General features: G+C 56.0%; 2 protein-coding genes across 3 annotated transcripts; both read left to right on the forward strand.

Moving 5' to 3' along the window:
- Positions 1–1122: 1122 nt before the first annotated feature.
- SBK3 (SH3 domain binding kinase family member 3) lies at positions 1123–12074 on the forward strand. Its single transcript, XM_059153224.1, has 4 exons — positions 1123–1456; positions 7959–8109; positions 8615–8817; positions 10121–12074. Exons 1-4 carry the CDS (start codon positions 1325–1327, stop codon positions 10808–10810), a joined length of 1176 nt encoding a protein of 391 aa, XP_059009207.1. The 5' UTR covers positions 1123–1324; the 3' UTR covers positions 10811–12074.
- A 750-nt stretch (positions 12075–12824) lies between these two features.
- Positions 12825–17462, forward strand: SBK2 (SH3 domain binding kinase family member 2). Of its 2 annotated transcripts, none has more exons than XM_059150854.1 (4): positions 12825–12911; positions 13987–14241; positions 15811–16013; positions 16309–17462. In XM_059150854.1, exons 2-4 carry the CDS (start codon positions 13989–13991, stop codon positions 16900–16902), a joined length of 1050 nt encoding a protein of 349 aa, XP_059006837.1. In that variant the 5' UTR covers positions 12825–12911; positions 13987–13988; the 3' UTR covers positions 16903–17462. The 2 variants fall into 2 exon arrangements, with proteins under 2 accessions (XP_059006837.1, XP_059006835.1); XM_059150852.1 differs by having other exon boundaries at positions 12852–12968.
- The last annotated feature ends 5113 nt before the right edge of the window (positions 17463–22575 follow it).

Consider the following 22575-nt stretch of genomic DNA (forward strand, 5'->3'; position numbering starts at 1 on the left):
GATACCACAATGCAGACATGCGCCGTTATATGTCCGTCCAAGCCCACGCGACGGGCAACACCAGGAGTGACCCGTAATGGAAGCTGTAGACTTTCCGTCATGACGGCTTCAATGTGGGTTGTCGGCTGGGACAAACGTACCCTCTGGTGGGGGACGCAGATGCTGGGGGAGGGAGGATGTGCACAGGTGGAGGCAGAGGTCTACGGGAAATCTCTGTGTCTGCTTCTCAGTTTTGCTGTGAACCTAAAACTGCTCTAAAAACTGAAGTGTATTAAGAAAGAAAGAAAGAAAGAACCACCACCTCCCCCAAACCATGAGAGTGATGCCAAAGGTTACTCCAGGATTGTTGCTGAAAGTCGCTCAGTTATCCATGGGTGGACCCGCTCTCTGCACCTCACTTGATGGCAGGACTTTCTTTTTGTAGCTTTATTGAGATGGGCTTCTTCTAGCACACCATCCGTCTACTAAAACGCACAGTTGATGACCTTTGGTGTGGGCACAGAGCCGTGGGACTGTCACCATGATCAACCTCAGACCGTTTCTATCACCCCAGAAAGAGCCCCCTGATGCTTCACCCCATAGCGTCCCACACCCTCCAGGCCTTGGGCAAGGACCCGTCCCATCCCAGGGTCTGCAGGTTGGCCTTGCAGGACAGGGACTGGAGCTCTCGTCGCCTGCTCTCTGCCCCCAGAACCAGAGATTCTGCTCCAAAACTCCAGGATTATCCAACCGATCTGTTTTAACCTTTTTTTTTTTTTTTAAGGATTTCATTTATTTATTTGAGAGAGAGAAAGAGAGAGAGAGATCACAAGCAGAGGGAGCAGCAGGCAGAGAGAGAGGGAGAAGCAGGTTCCCTGCTGAGCAGAGGGCCCGATGCAGAACTCGATCCCAGGACCCCGGGATCATGACCTGAGACGAAGGCAGAGGCTTTAATCCACTGAGCCACCCGGGCGCCCCCAATCTGTTTTAACTTGAATCCCAGACAGGACAGGCCTCTGCTTGTCTTTGCTCTCGTCCAGGCCCCAGGAATTGTGTGCTAAATTGGAATGGAAACAAGAGAAGTCGGCAACCTTGACACATGTCTGTCCCTAGCTCCTGGCCCGCACACCTCCGCCCACACCAGAGAGGCTGGGGCGGGGGTTGGGGGCGGGCATGTGAAATGCGGAGTCCAGCTGCGCCTTGACCCCTAGTGGGACACAGAGCAAGGGATTTAATCTCTGCGCGTCTTCCTTCCCTCAACTATAAAACGGAGCTAATAATAGGACCTACCTTTCCCGGCTGCTGTGAGGATTAGCACAGGGGCTGGTAATACACAGTTCAGTGAATGCTAGCTATAATTATCGTTAATCACGCGGGATTTACGGAGCCATTACAAACGCTCTCCGGCCATCCGTCAGTCGTCTCACACACATTTCCTGAGGAGAGGGAGAGAGAATCCAGTGTGCTCCAGGGAACTGTGAGTCCTTCCCTGTGACTGGGGTGTCGGGTGAGATAGGGCGGGGCAGCAGATAAGATGAGGCAAGCGCCCCGTCCAGAAGGGCTCAGGGGCCAGGCTGGGGAGCTTGGACTCTCTCCCAAGGGTAATAGGGAGCCATGGGAGGCTCTTGAGGAGAGGGACACATGTTGGCTCTGAGTGTTAGATGCTCTCGGGGTGGTGGGTGGGACACTCTACAGGGAGATACCAGAGGCCAGGAGGAAGGTGGGATTATGGGCCACTTATGTGAGGGACCGTGGCCAACAGCCCAGTGAACATGGGTGAGGCAGTGGTTCTTAACCTGTGGTCTCTAGACTTCTACAGAGATCCAGTAGGGTCACCCTGGACACTGTCTGCCAAATCACGTTTCCATTTTTCCAAAAGTAAAAAAGAAAAAAAGGTGAAAATAATTTTGATGCTTTCTTGGGTTCAGCATAGGGAACCTCCTTATTCCTGTCTCTCAGTACACTTGAGTCTCCTTCTTTGTGGTGGTTGTGGTCTCTGAAGTCGTAGTGACCGTGGAATCAGTGAAAATGGAAACATTGACCCTGGGTAAAGACGGGGTTGGGTTCCTATAAGCATTTGTCACACTATCCTCATTAATGGGTCAGTACATAACCTTGTTTCGCGTGTGTTCTGTTTGAGGACACCTCGCCTGATAGACACTGTTGACTCGCTCATGCTGAGTTCAAGGCCAACAGCACCATTAACTCAGGCTGGAAGGAAGCTCAAGGAACACAGATCTTTCTGTGTAAGACACATCCCAGCATTCTGGGACTGCTGTGCTTGGGGGCCTCTTACAACCATGAAGTCAACAACAAAAAGGCACAATACTGCGAAAAATGTGGCATTAGCCAGAATACCAGAGGGAGGGTGAAAGGTGTTTGCAGGGTGACGGGGGAGCAAGGAAGCCGAGGGTCCCCGCACGCAACACAGCAGGCTCAAATTCTCACTGCCCTACACCTTCCCACTCGGATCTGAGGACCGCAGGAAACTTAGTGGGTAGATGAATTTGCAGATACGAAATCCACAAATAATGCAGGGGACCATATACGCAAAACATTGCCACGGTGTCATGGAATTAATAGAAAAGTTGTCAGGGAGAGAGCTTTCTTCTCTCTGGAGCTAAGTCTTTGAAAGCCACGGTCTGTTTTGCACTCCCAGGAGTTCTCAATTTGGACCAGCAACGTTTCAAGGGCTTAAGAGCCACATGTGGCTGGTGGCTTCTGTATCACACGGTGCCAGTCCCTATGGCTTTCTTCAGATTCTCAGAGGGGCCTATGAACTTTAAAGAATGACAATAATAGGGCGATGCCAGATAGAACCCCCTCAGAGAGCGCGCGACAGTACCAAAGTGAGCCCCTTAGCATGGGGGAGCACACGGGAGGGAGAATATTCTTTGCATCCCGGCTTGTAAGAGCGCAGGATGGGAGAGACATAAAGGATCCATCATCCACAGAACCGGATCCCTGGAAGAGGGCAGCTTCACGGGCTAGAATACTCAACATCCCTGCCAAGCACAGAGCCTGAGCTCCGTGTAACCACACAGATGAAGTTTGCAAACTCGGGGTTGAGCTGGTGAGGACAAAAGCCAGCTGGGGAAGGTCACCGATGTGATACTATTTATACAACATTTAACTACAGGCATGGTGAACCCCCTATTGCAGCTATGTGTTTATCCATACATAGCAAATGCACTTTTCTCATTAATAACAAATACCTCTTTAGTGATAGTGGTTACTTCAGGGAGGGAGGGGGAAGATTTGGACTGGGGTAAGGACAACACAGGTTCCAATTATAGTAAAAACGTTCTCTGTCTTCAGCTGGACAGTGGTGGACAGACAGGTACTCATTAGGTTATTTGGGATACTTTGGGTGCATTGGCTAAAATATTCCACAGCAAGGTTTTCTGTGCCTATGAAGAAGCAGGCTCCCTGCTGAGGGGGGAGCCCGATGTGGGGCTCGATCCCAGGACCTTGAGATCATGAGCTGAGCCAAAGGCAGACGCTTAATGACTGACCCACCCAGGCGCCACTCATCTATTATTTTATTTGGTAATATTTATTCAACGAACGTATGAGCCAAGGGGTACCATGGGGTACCAGAGAGAAAACAGAATTATGTTCTCAGAACCAGGAGTGAAGACAGCCCAGGCTTCATCACCAGACTGTCAACTGTACCACAATAACGATTAAAAGCCAAGATTTTGATTTATCAGTTTGTCATCTTATTCTTTCTAGACAAAACAAATCAATTTAATTTTATCACTTTTTTTTCTTCTTCAATTATCTTTTTTTTTTTTTTGGCCTGGCACTGGGGTGGGAGGGCAAGTGGGTTAAGTTGTCAAGTTCACAGTCTTTGAAGTGTAACTCAATTTTTTATGTGATCTTTCCATATATATTTTATTTAGTAAACTTATTTGGAAAAAAATATAAAATATATAAATAATAGGGTGCTCAGCTGGCTCAGTTGGTGGAGTGTGTGGCTCCTGATTTTGGGTCATGAGTTTGAGCCCCACATTGGGTGTAGAGATTACTTTAAACATCTAATCTTTAAAATACGTATATAACCAGGACACCTGGGCAGCTCAGTGGGTTAAGCATCTGCCTTCGGCTCAGGTCATGATCCTGGGGTCCTGGGATCGAGCCCCCATCAGGATTCCTGCTCAGTGGGGACACTGCTTCTCCCTATCCCTGCTGCTCCCCTTGCTTGTGCTCTCTTGCTCTCTCTCATAAATAAATAAAATTAAAAATCTTTAAAAAATAACAATTTAAAAATATATAAGATATATACACTACTATGCATACGATGGTACATACTATACATAATATATTATACAAGGTAATGCAGGTTACATCTATTATTCTATTATATACAATATGTAACATATTATAAATGTAACACATACTGTAATGTGAAATGTCCCTCACTCAGAGAACGCTCTGGGTAGAACCTGCAATTGCTCGCATCTCATAAGGAGGACACTGAGGCATGGGGGCAGTTGGACACTTGTGGGAGAGCACTTGCTGGGCCAGGAGGGACTGAACTAGGACAGTCCCCGGAAGAGCCCCTGGGGACAGGCGGAGGGGACGGGCTGGAGGCCTAGAGGCCAACTTTAATGAGGGTGTGTGCACCTTGGGGGCCCGGACTGGAGCATCCCCGGCCTGCACCCGCCTTCTCCAGGTCACTCCGGGTGACCCTGTGGGGCATCGCTGCTAAATGGGGAGGTGCAAAGCTCCCTGGATCATCAGTGAGCCTCCCAGGGGGCCTGGAGTGGGGCAGTGAGGCCTGCAGCGTCCCCCCTCACCCTCCTCCCAGCAGACCCAGGTGGCTCCACAGCCTGACCTTCTGGCTTTAGCTGAACAGCTGCTCTGTGGTCCCCGCAGGCCCCCTGGGTACACACATCCGGCCCAAAGTCCCCAGTGGAAGAATTCGGCTCCGGTCAGACACCGGGGGGTCTGCCTTCCTCCAGCTGCCCAGCCAGGGGACAGGGAGCAGCCTGGAGGCCACAGACCCTCGTTGGAGGCCTATCTCTTCCTCTCAGTGACTGCAGACCACTGCCTCAGTTTCCCCATCAGTGAATTGGAAACCATCGTTCTACCGGTCCACGGCTTATAGGGAGGATTCCACAAAGTCTTAAATTAAAAAAAAAAAAAAAAATTCAAATAGTACAAAAGGCACAGCAACGGAAAGCTCCCCAGAAGCTGGGCGTCTTCACCCATTACTGACCCAACTGTGGCATCAACAGAGGATTTACTTGGGCAAACTGGGGCACACAGAATAGGACTGGGTGCCAGCTGGACTTCTGGAATGACTGTTCAATGCCACAAAATGCAATCAATAAAAGCTTTGCAACTGAGCTGGGAAAGATCCCTTCCGTCACAGAGCGGGAGACCGCAGTGTGGCAATGCACTCTCGAGCTGCCTGTCGTGTGTCTGACAAGTCAGCTTTTCATGAGGAAATACGTCCAGCATAACCAAAAATAAAGAGTAAAAGGAACCTGGTGTCGCACTTTGCTAGGTGAGCATGGCTCCCGTCGCTGCCTTCCTCCCCGCAACCCCACTCCCCGGCCATTGGTGGATGTTCTCTTGCTGGAGTATTTGAAAGCAGGCACCAGCTGGGACACCATTTCACCCAAGAAGATTTTGGTAGGCTGCAACCGACTTTGCAATACTTCATTCCGCCTGCCAGGAAACAGATACAGCGAGCACTGGAAAATGCCAACAGGAGAAGTCTGGTCAGGACGCTGGAGGGTGGGCACTGTGGGCTCTTCGGGCTTCTCTGCACATTTGCAGAGGTTGTCACCAGCAAACCCCCCAAAAATCAAAGAGCAAAGGAAGTTCTCTCTCTGCTACACGCCCCACCCCCTGCCTGGGTTCCCAGGGGCAACGTGCTCGCCAGCTTCCCCCGGGATCCTTCCAGAGTCTGGGTAGCGTCGTTGCTGTGTCTTTATTAATAGCAGGATTGTAGTAGTAGTGAAACCAAGTCGGGCAAAACTCAGGGCTGTGAGTCACTCAGACCTGGCTCAGGGCCCGCCAGATGCCTCCTCCCACTCTGACCTTGTGCAAGGCAGTCTCAGCTCCCAACCTCAGTCTCTTGCTCTGTAAACTGGGGATAAATCCTTACCCTTGTTGGATGGCTGGGAGGATCCAGGGTAAAGCCCCACCCCAGCCCCACCCAGAACCAGGCTCAGGGCAGGTGCTGAGAACATAAAAAATTCTTTTCCCCAGTGCATCACCTGGTTATTAGAGCTCCTGGGTCTGAGAGAGGAGGGACTGGGGGGCTGGACTCCTGGGTCTGAGGGAGGAGGAGATGGGGTCTGGATTCCTGATCTGAGGGAGGAGAGGCTGACGGTCTGGTATCTTGGGTCTAAGGGAGGAGGGGCTGGGGGCCTGGACTCCTTGGTCTGAGGGAGGAGGCTGGAGGAGGCTGGACTCCTGGGTCTGAGGGAAAAGGGGTCTGGGGGCCTGGACTCCTGCTTCTGAGGGAGAAGGCAGCTGGGGTGGGAACCTGGTATTAAAGAACAGGGCTTTGGGAACAGTCTCCCTTATTCCTGGAGGCCAGACTCCCATCCCATGGAGGAAGGCACAAATCATGGTGCTCTGGGTCTCCCATCCCAAGTAAGGTATGTGAAGGGGCCCTGGCTCCCCTTTTCTCACTGCCATCAGGTCTGGCCCTTGGGGGTTCACAATACATTTTGTCCCCTCTGTCCTGGGACCAGAGCCCAGAGTCCAAGCTGGTCTAAGTTTGGAAGGGGGAGGGAGGGGGGCAGCGGGTCAGAGGGGGTGAGGGAGGGGTGTGGGGGGGACAGGATGTCTCTGAGCTGTCACACACACCCCTGTCTCAGGCCCAGAGAAAGGGAGGGACAAAGGCTCTGAGAGAGAGTCAGGAACAAAGACGGGAGGAGGGAGACAGAGAGACACTGGGGAAAGCAGGCCAGAGTGCAGCCAAGTGGGAGAACAGAGAAAGAGTGAAAGTGTGGGATATCCTGAACGACAAACAGTGGTGACAACAGTGGGGAGAGTGTGGGAGACAAGACACAGGATAGGGAGACCCACCCAGAGAATCGAGAGCTGGGATAGGGGCAAGACAGTGGCAGGAAGGCTGGTGGAGAGAGACTGGGAGATAGACAGTCACACAGAAGCAAAGATACCGCGAGGTTGGAGAGGGGACGGAGGTGTGAGACGGACCAGAGAGATCAGCAGGATAGTACAGACGGACAGAGACGGGGCTGTCCGGAGGCAGGAGTCCGGCAGAGGTCGGCAAAGAAATCCTCTGACTCGGACAGGCAGAGAGAGACAGAGGCTGACCCTTTCCAACGGGCTCTAGACCTCAGCTCTGTGGGGGCACAGCGGGACGCAGGCAACCCAGACAAGGGGTACTGGCTCGGGCAAGGTCCAGCGGACGCCAGGGGTCTCTGAAATGGAGCTCAGGGAGCCCGAGAACCATGAGGATGGGGACCCAGAGGTGAGAGATGGAAAACAGGGAAAGAGAAAGAGAGAGAGGCAGAAAAACAGAGTCAGAGATAAACACAAAGAGGGACATGGACAAATACAGAGGGATGGGAGAGACAGGGAAACAGAGAAACAGAGAGACCCAGAATAACACCAACCTGAGGACACAAAGCTAGACTCAGGGCAATGGACTCGGAAATAAAGAACGGGAAGCACAGGGAGAGGATGGAGAGAGAGACGGGTGCAGTGGAGGTTGTGTGAGCGGAGCGTGAAGTCCCAGCCAGAGCTGGGGGCTTCTGGTGGTTCCCACAGATGGGCAGGGTCTCTGAGACAATCACCCTGACCCTGCCAGGACACAAAAACAGGTGGCCCAAGGCCGGTGAGTCACTGTGACTCATCCTTCTCCCTGGGGACAATGACCCCATTACCCTGGCACCCCACCCCAGCCCTGGGCTGGACCTCCAGTTTCCCCCACCACTCTGAGGGGGCCCCAGACTCACCCCCTCCCCACCTTTGCTCCTCTCCGACAGGAGGACACAGCTACAGCCCTCCAACGGCTCGTGGAGCTGACAGCCACCAGGGTGACCCCAGTGAGGAATCTACGTGTCCCGTACCGCCTCATCCGAGAGCTCGGCTCTGGCTCCTATGGCCGCGTACTCCTTGCCCGGCCTCGCCAAGGAGGTGAGTTTGGCCACCAAAGGGCAGGCTCCAGCATGTCCCTAGAATAGGATTCTCAGAAGCCACAGAGACAAGGGGCATCCCCAGGAGATGACAGGAACCCTGGACGGGGGCACTCAGAAAGTTAAGAGCTCTTTGATCTTCCAATAAACAGAGCTAGCCCAAGGAAGGCTGACTTGCCTGGGGCCACACAGCAAGGCAGGAGTGCAGTTATTGGAGCTCAGGTCTCCATGTTCCCTACTTGACTCAAGAGAAAACTGAGGCTCAGAGAGGGTAAAGCAGTTGCGTGAGGCCACACAGCCGAATAGGGAGTCCTCAGGGATGGTCACCTTTAACCCCTACTTCACACAAGGACAGACTGGAAGCTGAGAGATGTCAGACACTATTCCCTCCCATTCTTGTTTACACATGAAACATCTGAGGTTCAGAGAGGTTAAGCACGTTGCCTAAGGTCCCACAGCAAGATCAGAGCTCTCTGAGTTCCCTTCTGCTCCCCTCTACCTGGCAGGACCTGCTGTGGCCCTGAAGGTCCTTCGTCGGGATTCGGTCTTGAGGACCACCTTCCTGAGAGAGTTCTGTGTGGGCCGCTGTGTCTCTTCACACCCAGGCTTACTGCAGACTCTGGCAGGACCGCTGCAAAGCCCCCGACACTTCGCCTTTGCCCAGGAGTACGCGCCATATGGGGACCTCAGCGGGATGCTGAAGGAACGGGTGAGGCGGGTGGGGACCAAAGGCCAGAATGGCTTATCCTATGTACAACTGTCCCTAACCCATTTCTAGCTCCAATCCTGACACCCAAATCAGTGCTCAGCCTAGCCCTTCCCTAAGCCCTAGACACCCTCCTTATTTCTCTCAGTGCAATCCCATGCCTAACCCTAACCTAATCCACCCAACCATCCCAACACAAGTTTGCATGGGCAGGGACTTGGGGTTGGGGTGGGAATGAGATTAGGGGTGAGATTTTAGTTCGCACCGGGATTGGGAGTGTGGGCATGCGTGGAGTTGTGTGGGTTGATTATAGATTGGTAATGGGTGTAGAAAGCATGGATGGGATGGTTGAGGATATGTATACAGAATGAGTTGGAGATCGGAGAGGAGTAATGAAGTTTTTTCTGCTGAGGAGACCAGGTCAGGACTGAATTCATGAGATTCTGAGGGTACATGAGTTTGAAGATTAGGATGGAGCCAATTTTAGGAATAAATTTTGGATTTCAGACAGGGTTAGAGATAAGCAGAGGGAAAGAAAGAAGGGAGGGAGACAGATGAATGGGCAGAGCAATGGATGGATGGATGGATGGATGGGTAGATGGATGGATGGATGGATGGGTGAGTGGGTGGATAGATGGATGAGTGGATGGATGGATGGAGGATGGATGGATGGATGGTTGGATGGATGAGTGGATGGATGGATGGATGGCAGATAAATGGAAGGAAGCAAGGAAGAACAAATGGATGGATTTTGGATAACAAATAATTCAATACTTTATTGGATTGCTGACTGGCTGGTAGAATGGAAGCTAAGCAGAAACACTGCTGTGTAAACTTGAATGGATGAGTGGTTTGACGGATGGATTGATTTATCAATCCAATGAAGTAAACTGACTTCAGAGTGGTGTCTGAGTTAGAGAATTAAATTAGTAGGAATTCTACTAGCAGTAGAATCTAAATTAGTAGGAACTAAGATTGGGATTAAGTATGAGATTTCAGTTCCCATTGCAGATCTGGGAGATCAGGCTAGAGGAGACAGGATATGTGAGGAGGGGGTTTGAGTTAGGGTTAGAAGAAAGCTTGATGGAAGCTAAAACAGCTTCTGGTTCAGTCTGAGGTTCCGGTGATGACATACTGGGGGTTGGAATACAGAGGTTGTAACAAGGTGTGGCTGAGGATAATCTGGAGATGATGTTGGGGGACACTAGAGGTAGCCACTGGTCTGAAGTTCTGAATTCTTGAACTTCAAGAAACCAAATAAAGAAGGAGCCAAGACACCCTGACCTTCATCTCTCCTTGACCCCAGGGCCTCCCAGAGCTGCTGGTGAAGCGGGTAATGGCCCAGCTGGCTGGAGCCCTGGACTTCCTCCATGGCCGGGGGCTCGTCCATGCGGATGTCAAACCAGACAACGTGCTGGTCTTTGACCCTGTCTGCAGCCGTGTGGCCCTAGGTGACTTGGGTCTGACCCGGCCCGAGGGCAGTCCAACCCCTGCCCCACCAGGGCCACTACCCTCTGCCCCACCCGAGCTCTGCCTCCTGCTGCCACCTGAGACCCTTCCCCTGCGACCAGCTTTGGATTCCTGGGGCCTGGGGGTGCTTCTCTTCTGTACTGCCACTGCCTGCTTCCCTTGGGATGTGGCACTGGCCCCGGACCCCGAGTTTGAGACCTTTGCTGGCTGGATGACCACCAGGCCCCAACCCCCTCGGCCACCCCCCCCTTGGGACCAGTTTGCTCCCCCGGCTCTGGCATTGCTCCAGGGGCTCCTAGACCTGGATCCTGAAACGAGGAGCCCCCCACTGGTTGTCCTGGACTTCTTGGGGGATGACTGGGGGCTAGAGAGGAACAGAGAGGGACCTGGGGGCTTGGGGGGCATGTCTAGTGAAGATGGGGAGGAGGAGGAAGAGGGGGGAGCAAGCCTGGAGGAGTGGACAGATGAAGAGGAGGAGGAGGACAAAGATGGCAGGAGGATGGGGACAGATCGGGGAGCTCCCTGACCAGGTGACGGAGACAGGTGGTCAGAGTCTGGGCCAATGGCCCCTCCCCCAGTAACCCCCCCTCCCCGGCCACCTGGATGACAGCTGCTCCCTGGAGGACGGAGATGGAACACAGTGCGTCTCTCCCTGCTGAGGGCTGGACTGGGAAGCACAATTCCCCTCTCAGCAGAGGACCTGGGAGTCCAAGAGTCAGCCCCTCCTCCCTCAGACTGGAGTCCAGGCCCCCAGCTGCCTCCTCTCTCAAGGACCCTTCCTCTTCCTTCTGTCCTGACTGTGCCTTCTTGAAGGAAGGCTCTGCTCCCCGTAGACACGTTTCCACATTGCGGGGACCTGCCGAGTGCCTCTCACGGAGCTCTGACAGGGCCACTCGTCCCCACTGACACCTGGTTGACTCTCGCAATCTGTGGCACTATGTCTGAGTTCTCAAGATCCAGCTCCATGGAAACCTCACCCTCCACCTCTTCCATTTCCCTCGACTCCGGGTGACACTGGGGCAGTCACTCATCCTGTCTGGACCTAAATCCTTGCACACACACACGCACTGTCCTGCCATGGGCCCTCTGCGCATAGTGCATCCTCTCCCGAGAACTTTACTCACAGCTCAGTGCCTCCAAGCCCTCTCCAGCCTCGTTGGAACCTATACCCAGGTGACCTCTGTCTCCCATGGTTTTCGGCCTCACCTGTTGGGCTATCCGGGGTGGACTTGGTTTTCCTTCTTTCGACATCTTTTCAGTTCTGCTCCTGCTGGAGGAGGGGTTCTGCTCCCCATTGTGCCAGCTCCCTACCGGCACGGCGAGGTGTGGGGCTGTCCCAGCTTTGTGGGCCTCGGAGTCTGCACTGAGAGCCCTGGGCCCAGCTGGGACGTTTGCCCCTCCAGCCTGCAGCATGAGCCTGATGCCTGGGGCTTCCCACCTACGGGGCATCCCAGGCCCTTCCCAAGGCCCAGCTCAGGCTCCCCCTCCCAGGGAATCTGCCCTGTGTGCTTTCTAGACTCAAAAGAGTGGGTTCACCAAGTGCTGTGTGGTGTCCTGGTTCGGACCCAGGACAGAAGGCGGTTGGCGGAAGCGCTGCTGAGACCTGATCCAGAGTCTATGCAGGGTCTAGCCTGACTGATGACTGATGACTCCTTTGTTTGGACAAATGTGCCCTTGCCTGCGTGAGATACCAACCTGGTGGGGAGCTGGGGACGGCCTGGCCGTTCTCCGCACAATCCTTCCAGCTGTTCTGGAAACTGAAAACTATTCTGAATTAAAGGTTTGTTTAAAAAAAATGAAGGGAGTTTCACAGTGGTCATCTTGCAGCAAACCAAGGAAATAATGTGAATCCTGGGCCCCCAGCCCCTCCTCCATCAGGCCCAGGAGTGCCTACCTTGCCTCCCCCACCAACTCTGAAATCTGTAGATGCAGAATGAGGACCTCCCCCCACCCCTCCCCTCCCAGTTGCTCCACCACCTGCTTCCCCTCAGCCCCAAGTCTGACATCATCTCTCACTGCATCGTTCTGGAATCTGGTTGTCTCATTCTTTCCCCAAACAGGACCCCAGTGTCCGACCCCCTGAACACCCCTCACGAAACACTTGTGTCTGACCTGTCACTGGGGTATTGATGGGGCAGCTGGGTGGGGTTATGTCAGGGCCAAACTAGAGAAATGAGTTCATCCTCCACAGGGGCTTGGACTCCTGGTCTGAGGGAGGAGGGCTGGGTCTGGACTCCTGGTCTGAGGGAGGAGGGCCTGGGGTCTGGACTCCTGGGTCTGAGGGAGGAGGGGCCTGGGGTCTGGACTCCTGGTCTGAGGGAGGAGGGGCCTGGGGTCTGGACTCCTGGTCTGAGGGAGGAAGGGACTGGGGGCCTGGACTCCCTGGTGTGAGAGTGGAGGAGGCTCTGGGCCTGGGTCTGGGACAGATTTCTGGTGGCAGCCAGTTCTAGGAGTCAACACACGATGTCGCTCTGGCCCTAGTGGGGTAGAAGAGGCGGGTCTAGGGGCGGGGCTTACGACCCCCTAGGTGGGGGCGGGGTCTGCTCCTGGGCAGGCCTCTGCTGGCATGGGATCTAGAGCTGGGCACTGACCACAGCGCAGCGAAGGGTCAGGCAAGCTTGGAGAAGGTGAGGTTTGGAGGCCGGAGCGCAGGTCAGGAGGAGGCAAGGGTTAAACAGCCTGAGGTAGGCAGCACCTGAGAGTGAAGCACACAGCTGACCCAAGTCCCGGGTGCCTCAGGGGGTCAGGGGCTGAACTTCGAGGCTCTAGAATGGTTAAGTGTTAGGGAAGCAGAGTCTGGGAGTCATAAGATGTGTGAGTTGTATAACGTTCCAGGAGAGGGGTGGGCTGGCGGTCCAGACTCCATGTCTGATGGAGAAGGGGCAGGGTGCCTGGACTCCTGAGTCTGAGGGAGGAGGGGCTGGGGGCCTGGACTCCTGGGTCAGAGGGAGGAGGGGCTGGGGGGTCTGGACTCCTGGGTCTGAGGGAGGAGGTGTTGGGGGCCTGGAGTCCTGGGTCTGCGGGAGGAGGGGCTGGGGGCCTGGACTCCTGGGTCTGAGGGAGGAGGGGCTGGGGGCCTGGACTCCTGGGTCTGAGGGAGGAGGAGGGGTTGGGGGTGTAAGAGTTGGACCCCAGGTGTCTCAAGGACTTGGTGCTCCCAAGTGCTTGCTCCCACCCAGGTTCCAGCCGTCCTCCAAGGCCCTGGTGTGCGTGGCTGCCCTCTCCAGCCTCTGGAGGGAGATAGCACCTGTTTGCTCTTAGGAGAAAGAGGCTACTCATCCACCCCCAGGGCCCAAGTCTGTTTGCTTTGGAAACAAGGTTGGGGGGTGTCTCAAGTTATCTGGTTCATCTTTCACCCTTGGGCCATTGGGTGGTGCCAGGATGTGGGGGCAGGGGTGAGAGCCATCTGCGACCTGAGGCTTGACCTTACCCTGACCAGCAACTGGTCTCCCCACTCCTCAGATGCTCCAATGAAGAGGGAGACTGAGTCACAATGAAAAGTGTCATTGAGCCCTTAGCCCCTTCTTCCCTCAGACCCAGGAATCTAGAGCCCCCGCTCCCTCCTCCTTCAGATCCAAGAGTCCAGGCCCCCAGACCCTCCTCCCTCAGATCCAGGAGTCCAGACCTCCGGCCCCCTCTTTCCTCAGACCCATGTCTAGCAGGACCTGGGCCCTGGGTCACTGTCTCTACTCTGCCCCACAGAGATGCCCGGCAAACAGTCAGATGAGGAACAGGTGGAGGCAGGGGCTGCCGAAAATGTAGCTGAGGAGGACCTAGGGGGCCTCACGGCAGAGGAGCTCCGGCAGGGCCAGGAGGCAGCCCTGGAGCTAGAGGACATGATGGCGCTAAGTGCGCAAACCCTGGTCCGGGCCGAGGTGGACGAGCTTTACCAACAAGTGCGTTCCCTGGGCCAGGGCCGCTTTGGCCGGGTCCTGCTGGTCACCCATCGTCAGAAAGGTACCAGGGCCTGGAGACAGATGCAGGAGGGTCAGAGGGTGGTTGAATGGGTCACGACAGGTGCCAGCTGAGGCCGGGAGTGTCAGCAGGAATCGAGTGTTGCCTCTGCTCCCCCCACAAGGCTGTGTGTTCTTGGGGCTCTCCCCTGCCCTCTCTGAGCCTCAGCTCCTCCTTCGAGAATGTGGGTGACTGAGCATGTGTCAATGGCTATAGTACCCGAGAGAAAGAGGAGCAGACAGAGCCCTCCCTGTGGTCATCCTCTGGGGGCTGGCTTCATCTGGAACTTTCTGGCCGGGCATGCACACATCCTCTGTTGGTCCCCTGAGCCAGGCACAGTGTGGATGGAACTCAGAGTCAGCATTGACACAGGGCGCGCCTAGCAAGGCTGCCCAGGGACTCAGCCCTCAGTGCTCAGTGCTTGGAACCCAGAGCTGAGTCCGTGAGGCCTGCCTCCACGGCGGAGCTCCAGCCTGCACAGGGGGAGGGTTTTGCAAGTGCGCCCTGCCAGCTGGCGCCGAGCTCTGCATGCTGGGGCTGGGGCAGGGGTGCTGGTTGGCCTCAAACAGCAGGAGTCCACCTTCTTGAGCTCCTGGAGGCGGAAGTCCCCAAGCAGGTGTGTCCCTGTGTATCCACACCTGTGTGTCTGCGTCCGGTTCCTCGTTCTTTAAGGACACTGGTCACAGTGGATTGGGGCCCACCCCAGGGACCGCGTTTTACCTCTTTCAAGACTATCTCCAGACAGGGCTCTGTTCTGCAAAAGGCCGTGAGGACTTCTTCCACCTCTGGATTCGGGGACGGGGGTGCATGGTTCAGCCCATATCAGAGACTGATGCAAGGAGCAAGAGGTCCAGACATGGGCCCTCCTGGACTATGGAGGCACGAGGCCTAACGGGGGGCCCAGGGGACCATGCTTCGTTGTACCTCCTGGATGCGGGCCCCTGAGCCGGAGGGGTCTGGGGCCCAGCACTCACAGCCCCAAGGGACGGACGCCATCAGAATTGACAGTGGCACATGCCACCATGGCTGAGGTCCAGGGCATTGCTGCATCCAGCCGGGGGACAGAAGGACAGTGGTCCGCATGTGAGGCAAGGAGGTGACCTCTGTCCATCACTCCTGGGCTCCTGGTGAGGGCAGCGGGTGACTCTGCAGGTGAAGAAGCCAGAGTTCCTGCTCTCAGGGGACCTACACTCTTGAGAACTGTTTGCATGAAGGTTCCTTCCAGGGATGGCGTCCCTAGGGCAGAGCTTCCCTTCCGCATTCCCTGTGGCTTTGGGGCTCGGGTTTGCTGGAACCAGGAGCCAAACGAAGTCATCTGGAGTTCCGAGTGCAGTTTCCCAGGGGGCCCCCATCTGTTCCAACACAGCAGAGCAGAAAATCACCAAATGCTGCGTTACTGTTCTTATTAATTACCACGGACGGTGTTTTTGTGGCCACGTGGCATGTAGGGTTGTATGGCAGGGAGGAGGTGGCAGTGGCGTTGGGGAGAGAGTCTGGGCTGGGGGGGCAAGGGGGTGGCCAGGGTGACCCTTGGCTCCTTCACTCCCTCCACTCCTGTCCCTGCTGTCCCAGGCACGACCCTGGCGTTGAAACAGCTCCCAAAGGCGTCCACTTCCCTCCGTGGCTTCCTGTATGAGTTCTGCGTGGGCCTCTCACTGGGCACGCACCCAGCCATAGTCACGGCCTACGGCATTGGCATTGAGTCGGCCTACTCCTACAGCTTCCTGACAGAGCCCGTCCTGTATGGAGACCTCATCACCTTCATCCAGCCCAAGGTGGGTAGGTGGGCCCCTCCCTGGTCTCCTTTGGAGTTCATAGATCACCACAGAACCAACACTGTACCCTAGCGAGACTCACTCGCCCCCATGGGCTCAGCCCAGGCCTCGAGGGGGTCATGTTAGACCTCCCCAGGGCTCACAGTCCCTACGGGGCACGCTGGGCCTCCCCATGGCAAGTCTGTTGGAGGTCCTTCATTGTCCTGGGCCCCCGGGGCTGAGGAGCGCCTGCATGGTCTCAGTCCCCAGCCAGCTGTCCGCAGGGGCAGGAGGCCCTCACACCCGTCCCCTGCAGGTGGGCCTCCCGCAGCCGGCAGTCCAGCGCTGTGCGGCCCAGCTGGCCTCGGCCCTGGAGCACATCCACTCCCGGGGCCTGGTGTACCGGGACATCAAGCCCGAGAACGTACTGGTGTGTGACCCGGCGTGCCAGCGGGTCAAGCTCACCGACTTTGGCCACACGAGGCCGCGTGGGACTCTGCTGCGCCTGACTGGGCCGCCCATCCCTTACACGGCCCCTGAGCTCTGCTGCCCTCCGCCCCTGCCCGAGGGCCTGCCCATCCAGCCTGCCCTGGATGCCTGGGCGCTGGGGGTCCTGCTGTTCTGCCTGCTCACTGGCTACTTCCCCTGGGACCAACCCCTGGTTGAGGCCGACCCCTTCTACGAGGACTTCCTCATCTGGCAGGCGTCTAGCCAGCCCGAGGACCGTCCTCAGCCCTGGTTCGGCCTGACACCTATGGCCGACAGTCTCCTGTGGGGACTGCTGGACCCTCACCCCCGGAAGAGGAGCCCCGTGAGCTCCATCCGGGACTACCTGGGGCGTCCCTGGAGGCAGCAGGAGGGGGAAGCTGAAGAGGTGGAGGAGGGGGATGGCGAGGAGGATGGAGAGTGAGGGGGGCTGCCCGAGCCCACCTTGCCTGCGGAGATACGGGAACGGAACTGCGTGCCCATGTCCTAAGGCTGCCTCCACCTTCTTGTGCTGCCTTTTGGCTTCTTTTTTACCCGTTTCCCTCTTCCTTTCTTCCTTACCTCCCACATGGCCATCCCTCCTGTGGCCTAGGGGGCCCCTGAGACAGCTGCATGCCTATCCCACCATCGCCGTTCCCCAAGGCTTTGGCACCTGCTTTCCCCCCTGCCCGAAATCCTGTGGCTCCTTCCCTCGCCTCCCGCACACCCTGGGTGCTTCAGCTGCCCTGCTCAGTGAGGCCTGCCCTTGGCAGGCGAGGTCACCGCCCCTGTGTTCCCACCGCCTCCTTCTCCTCTGCTCCCTGCCCTCCGGGACGCTCATCCCCTTCCAGCTGTCAGCTTAGGTCCATGTGGTTCTTCTGTGTGTCCTGCGGGGACAGGGGTCCCACCTGTCCTGTGAGGTGCCCCATGGAGCCGGCGCAGTCCTGGCCCAACAGAAGGGCCTCAGAGATGTCTGCTCAATAAATGCACCTGTCTGGTTCTGTGTCACCGCCTCTGTGTCCCTGTCTTCCAGTCCCGTCTCTCCTCCTGGGCCGGGTCTCCCCCACTCCCCCAGCCCTGCATCTTCCGCCCACAGTCTGGGCTGGCCATCGCCCTCTTTTCAAACCTAGCTTTACCCGGCACTTTGGTCTCCACGATGCTGCTGGTCTGTTCCTGTGGGGAAGACCCGATAGCATGTTGTCAGGGAGAGACCCGCAGAAGCCAAACATGGCCGCACGGTGTGGCCGTGCCTCATGCCAGAGGCTGGCGTGGATGCATGTCAGGACTGGGAAAGCCCGTCTCTGCGCGGGCCCACGTGTTAGCAGAGGCCTTGAGCATCAGAGCTGCCACAGACGGGCACTGCGGCTGGACTGCAGTGGGGATTTCTGCAGAGGTGTGTGTCCATAAGCCTCTGGGCCCAGGGCTGTGCACAAGTCGTGGTGTGTGGGGGGGACACGGTGGGGTGTGACTGTCCTGGCCTGTGTGGGTGATGTGACTGTGTGTTTGATGGGTCCGAGTGTTTGAGCCTGTGTGTGAGGGGACAGCACGGAAGTCTGCGTGTGCTTGGCCCTGCATGTATGGACATCAGACCTGGGTTTGTGTGTCCACAGGACCTTGGGCAAGTGTGTGTGTAGCCGGAGGAGAAAAGTCACCCAGACACGGCTGCCAGTCACCAGCTGGGCCCCTCTCTCCTTCACACTTTCCCCCCACCCTCACCCCGGCCCCTTCTTGGCCACTGCCCTGTTTGCAAACACTCTGTCTTCCTCTCCTCGCCTTCTTTGGCCTCCCGCCCAGAGCAAGGTTACAACTCAGAGCTGGATCAAGTGTCACATTCTCCCAGGCCCATACCACCCCCCCCAGGGCCCCTGCTGTGGCCTCCTAGGTGTTGCCTGGACTTGGGAGGGGGGTGTTAACAGCGCCTGTGGAGTGACCCCAAAGACCCTTGAATCTAGTTTCAATAGAGAGGACTAGGGACACTGGCCCCTGTCCTGGGCAATCCAGGTGGGCTTCCTGGAGTAGGGGATACTGGAAAGAACAAGACAGGGAGGTACATAGTGGGGGGGAGGGGGGAGCAGGATCAGGACCTTCTGCCATCTTATCCATGAATGTGAAGTAGCACGAACCATCAGGCCAAGAATGTGTCCCAAAAAAGCTGGAGGCGGCTGGGGCAGGGTGGAGCTGGGAAGGGGGGAGTGCAGATGGGCAGGGGCAGGCAGGGGCAGGGGAGGCTGCAGAGGGTGTTAATTGGTGGCAGCAGCTGAGGATTAACTGGGAGGTGATAATGACCCAGTGGGGGGCCCCAGGGCAGGGTGGGAGGACGAAAATTCCCAGAAGGCCCGAAGGGACCCGGGGCAGTGCTAATTAAGTATTAGTTACTTAATTAAGTAAGGCTTAATCCTAATCATAATACTTAACACTGACAAAGCAGCATGCTCCTCGCTCCTCCAGCTCCCCCCCCCCCAGAAACGTTGGCTCACCTGCTAGGACCCTCTTCAGTTCACGGGTCGGGGTGCATGGGTGACCAAGGTAACACCTGAGCTCCCACCTGGATCAGGAGCAGGAGCAGAGCCCAGAGCCAAACCCAGACTGGGTCCTGCCCAGGGACCATGGTCTTTAACTTCAGGGTGTTCGGCTGCCATCAGTGGCCAAAGGGGTCCCACACAGAAGGCTGGGGTGCATGTGGCGGGCTGCGTGATGGTATTGTGTACGTCTGAATGTGCAATGCGAGCGTGCATGGGGGGTTGTGAGGCGGCCGTCCCTCCCTGGGAGGACACGTGCGTTGGGGCAGGTAAACCGTCGGGATAGAAGAGGTGGGCTCAAGAGGCTTCCAGACTCACTGCCATGTGTTAGTGAGGACGTGGAGAGGCTAGAATCCCAGTGCAGTGCGGAGGGAGTGTAAAAAACGGTGCAGCCATCGTGGGAGACAGGCCGGCCTTTGTCAGCTCATCAGACACAGAACCACCACGTGGCCCGGCAATTCCACTCTGAGGTTCGTGCCCACAAGCAACGGAAAGCATGCATCCACACAGATATTCTAGTACGTTACTCAAAAGCCAAACCATGGAGACAACCCAAGTGTCTGTCCACAGCTAAGCAAACACAAGGTGGTCCATCCAGACTCTGGACTAGTACCCCGCCATGGGAAAGAACGAAGCCCCAACCCGTGCCACACCACGGGTGGACGTCACCAACGCCGTGAGAAAAGAGAGGTCAGCAGTGCAAGATATGCCACTGCAGGACTCCATTCTGAAAATGCTCAGAACAGGCAGATGCGGGGGTGGGTCTGTCAGGGGGAGACAGGGAATGACGGGTAAGGGGCACAGCTTTTCTTCTTCGGGGGGCGTGGTGGTGGACTCATTAGATTATGGTGAGTGCTGCACAACTCTGGATATATTAAAACCACCGAATTGTACATGGGGAAAGGGTAAATTTCATGGCATGCAGATTTCATCTCAATGAGGCTAAAATACCACAAAAGAAGCATTTCCAAGGTTCTCATGCCTTAATCAGTTCCTTTCCTTCTCCAGCCCTCTGAATTCCCATCAAAGAGAAAAGAGAAAACGCTGCTCTCCTCATAGCTCTGAGTCAATCACAAACCAGGGCCTTAAACACAGAACCTACTCCCCGCTCTGTCTTACAGAAAAGACCACTGAGGCCCCAACGGGAAGAAACCTACTTTCTAATGACCAGCAAGTCTAAAGATGGAAGAGTCTGAATTCAAACCCAGATCTTCACCCCAGCCCAACACCTCTAAAGTGTACCCAGCTGGTGGTTGCCAAGGACACTCTGCCCTACCCCCTAAGCTGGGACCTCAAGCTTGCAAGCAGGACCATGTAGATGTCCAGTGTAAAGTGAAAATGTGGGGCTTCTTGGTTCAAAAAAAAAGTTTTTCCTTTCCTTCTCCCTCTCTGCCATTTGCTAGTGATGCCATGCCCTCCCCTGGGCCTGGGGCATGGAGCTACTCGCTGGGGATGGGGTCCTATGACCAGAACCCATCAGGGAAGTGTCTTTGCATGAGCCCGCGCTCCTTCCCCATCAATTTCACTTAGAAAACTCAGGATCAAAAATCATGAAGAGCATCAGCAGAGTGTTAAACCAACCCACTGGCACCCCACCTGCAAGCTGCTTGCAGCGGGGAGCAGGCCAACCCCGGGGGCCAGAAGGGGCCAACCCAGCAAACCTCTGAGAACAAGCTTTGGGGCAGAGTCCCTGCAGGTGGGTGCTGGGGCACAGATAATGCAAATAGCTTGAGCAGCGCTTCTCAGACCTCCAGCCGCCAGCCACAATGACCTGCCGGCTTGCTAAACCGTGGATTCCAATCTGATCCGGAGAGTCTGAGGTGGTGCTGGTGAGGCCCATGTTCCCAGGGCATGGGCCACACTTGCTGGTGCAAGGGACACAATGTTAGAATACTGATCTTGCGTCCTCACTGATCTCTTATTAACACTAACCATTTGTGCGCTGAATGCTCCGGGGTTTTCTACATGGACAGTCAGATTGCCCACGGGAAAGGACAGATCTGTGTCTCCACGCTTCCTGGGATTAAGGTAGCCCCCTCTGCTCCTATTCTGCTAAGAGTGTGTGTGTGCGTGTGTGTCTGTGTGTTCACCATGAATGGCTGTTAAATTTTGTCAAATGTGTTTTTCTGCAAAGGTCAAGATCGCTAGGCTTCTGCAGCTACTGTTCTGGGCTTGTTGCAAGCTGGCAGGCACAGGATAGGGCTCAGCTGTCCCATGGGAGGTGTCCAGGTCAGGGCCAACAGTAGGTGGGGGCTGGTCACCCACCCTGGCCCTGGGCCCTAGGGCCAGATGTTTGGGCTTAGCTGCCTGGCCAAGCAGGGATAGAGTGACCGGATAATTAAGCACTCGCTTCTTCAGGGCTGGCAGAAGGTTGTAGAGGGTGGAGGGACCTGGGGCCAGAGTGCCCAACAGCCAGCCACTCTACCCTCCCCAAATCCGGCTCACAGATGGGAGCCTGGAGCTTAAACTCCTAGTGGGGCCCTCAGGGGGGACCCAGAGTTGGGGTGTGCCTGCTCCCAACTTCAAATAGGGAAGCAGACCCTTTGCTCCCAGGTCGGTGTGCTGTCCTCTGAGCCCCTGACTGCCCAGGAGGGCAAGGGGCAGGCAGGCAGGGGCCCCCTCAGCCCTCCCTGTTTACTAGTCAGCAGTTATTTAAGTCTGGGGCTTAATGAGACCCGGGGAACAGAATTCTCTGCGTGCTTCTTTGCTTGTTGGCGGGGGCAGACAGTCCATCTATCAGGACCCCCACACATTATCCCTCCCTGCCCCCAACACGTAACTGGACCCTGCTGGCCTTTGCCGGACTGTGGGGGCGCCAGCTCCATGACCTTCCAGGACCTCTGAGCCAGGCTCCAGATTGGGGAGAGGAGGAGGAGGGAACGGTCTCTCCTGTCCGAGGCTACAGAAACCAGAATTGGAGCTTCCTTCAGTGTTTCAAGGTGGCCCCCAGTTTATAAGTGGAGACCCAGAATGGGAAGGAGCCCACCCAAGGTCACTCAAAGAGGGGCCATCATAGGAGTCCTAACCTGGAACCCCAGGCCAAGGTCAAACCAGGGGAATTTGCATCGCATTTTTCTGAGTTTGAGTTCCCACTCTGCTGTGTAGCCTTAGGCAAGACACTTGCCCTCTCTGAGCTTCAGTGTCCTTTCTGAAATGGGGATCAAGGTCCTCCCTCAAAGGGCTGGGGTGAGGATGGGATGTAGTGTGTTAAGAGGCCACACTGGGTCAGACGCAGAGAAGCGCAGTCAGGAAGGGACAAGATCATTCTTGTTAACTGAGCACATGACACGCGAGCTCCGTCCTTGCCTCGGCTACCTCTCTAATCCTCCCCACCACCACCTCCCCAGAGGCAGGTGCTGTTACTATCCTCATGTACCACTGATGAGACTGAGGTTCAGAGAAAGGAAACAAGCTCCCAGAGTCCCACTGCCTGGACATGGTTTCGAGTCCAGGCTAGTCTGACTTAGGAGCAAGGGCCTAGTTGACAGGCCTGGCTACCAATCACGGCTCCACCACATCTTCCCTAAGAGACCTGGGACCTCAGTGCCCTGATCTGTAAAAAGGGGACAAAGACAACAGCTGGCACAGCACAAGTGCTT

The sequence above is a fragment of the Mustela lutreola genome, chromosome 16 (genome assembly GCF_030435805.1).
Source record: "Mustela lutreola isolate mMusLut2 chromosome 16, mMusLut2.pri, whole genome shotgun sequence".
Classification (NCBI taxonomy): Eukaryota; Metazoa; Chordata; class Mammalia; order Carnivora; family Mustelidae; genus Mustela; species Mustela lutreola.

Bases quoted from the DNA above. Each gene is read 5' to 3' on its own strand.
- SBK2 (XM_059150854.1), top strand. From the start codon at position 13,989: ATGCCCGGCAAACAGTCAGATGAGGAACAGGTGGAGGCAGGGGCTGCC. The intron at 14,242-15,810 runs GTACCAGGGCCT...CTGCTGTCCCAG, and splicing joins GGTCACCCATCGTCAGAAAG to GCACGACCCTGGCGTTGAAA. The intron at 16,014-16,308 runs GTGGGTAGGTGG...CGTCCCCTGCAG, and splicing joins TCACCTTCATCCAGCCCAAG to GTGGGCCTCCCGCAGCCGGC.
- SBK3 (XM_059153224.1), top strand. From the start codon at position 1,325: ATGCTAGCTATAATTATCGTTAATCACGCGGGATTTACGGAGCCATTA. The intron at 1,457-7,958 runs GTGAGTCCTTCC...CCTCTCCGACAG, and splicing joins CCAGTGTGCTCCAGGGAACT to GAGGACACAGCTACAGCCCT. The intron at 8,110-8,614 runs GTGAGTTTGGCC...TCTACCTGGCAG, and splicing joins TGCCCGGCCTCGCCAAGGAG to GACCTGCTGTGGCCCTGAAG.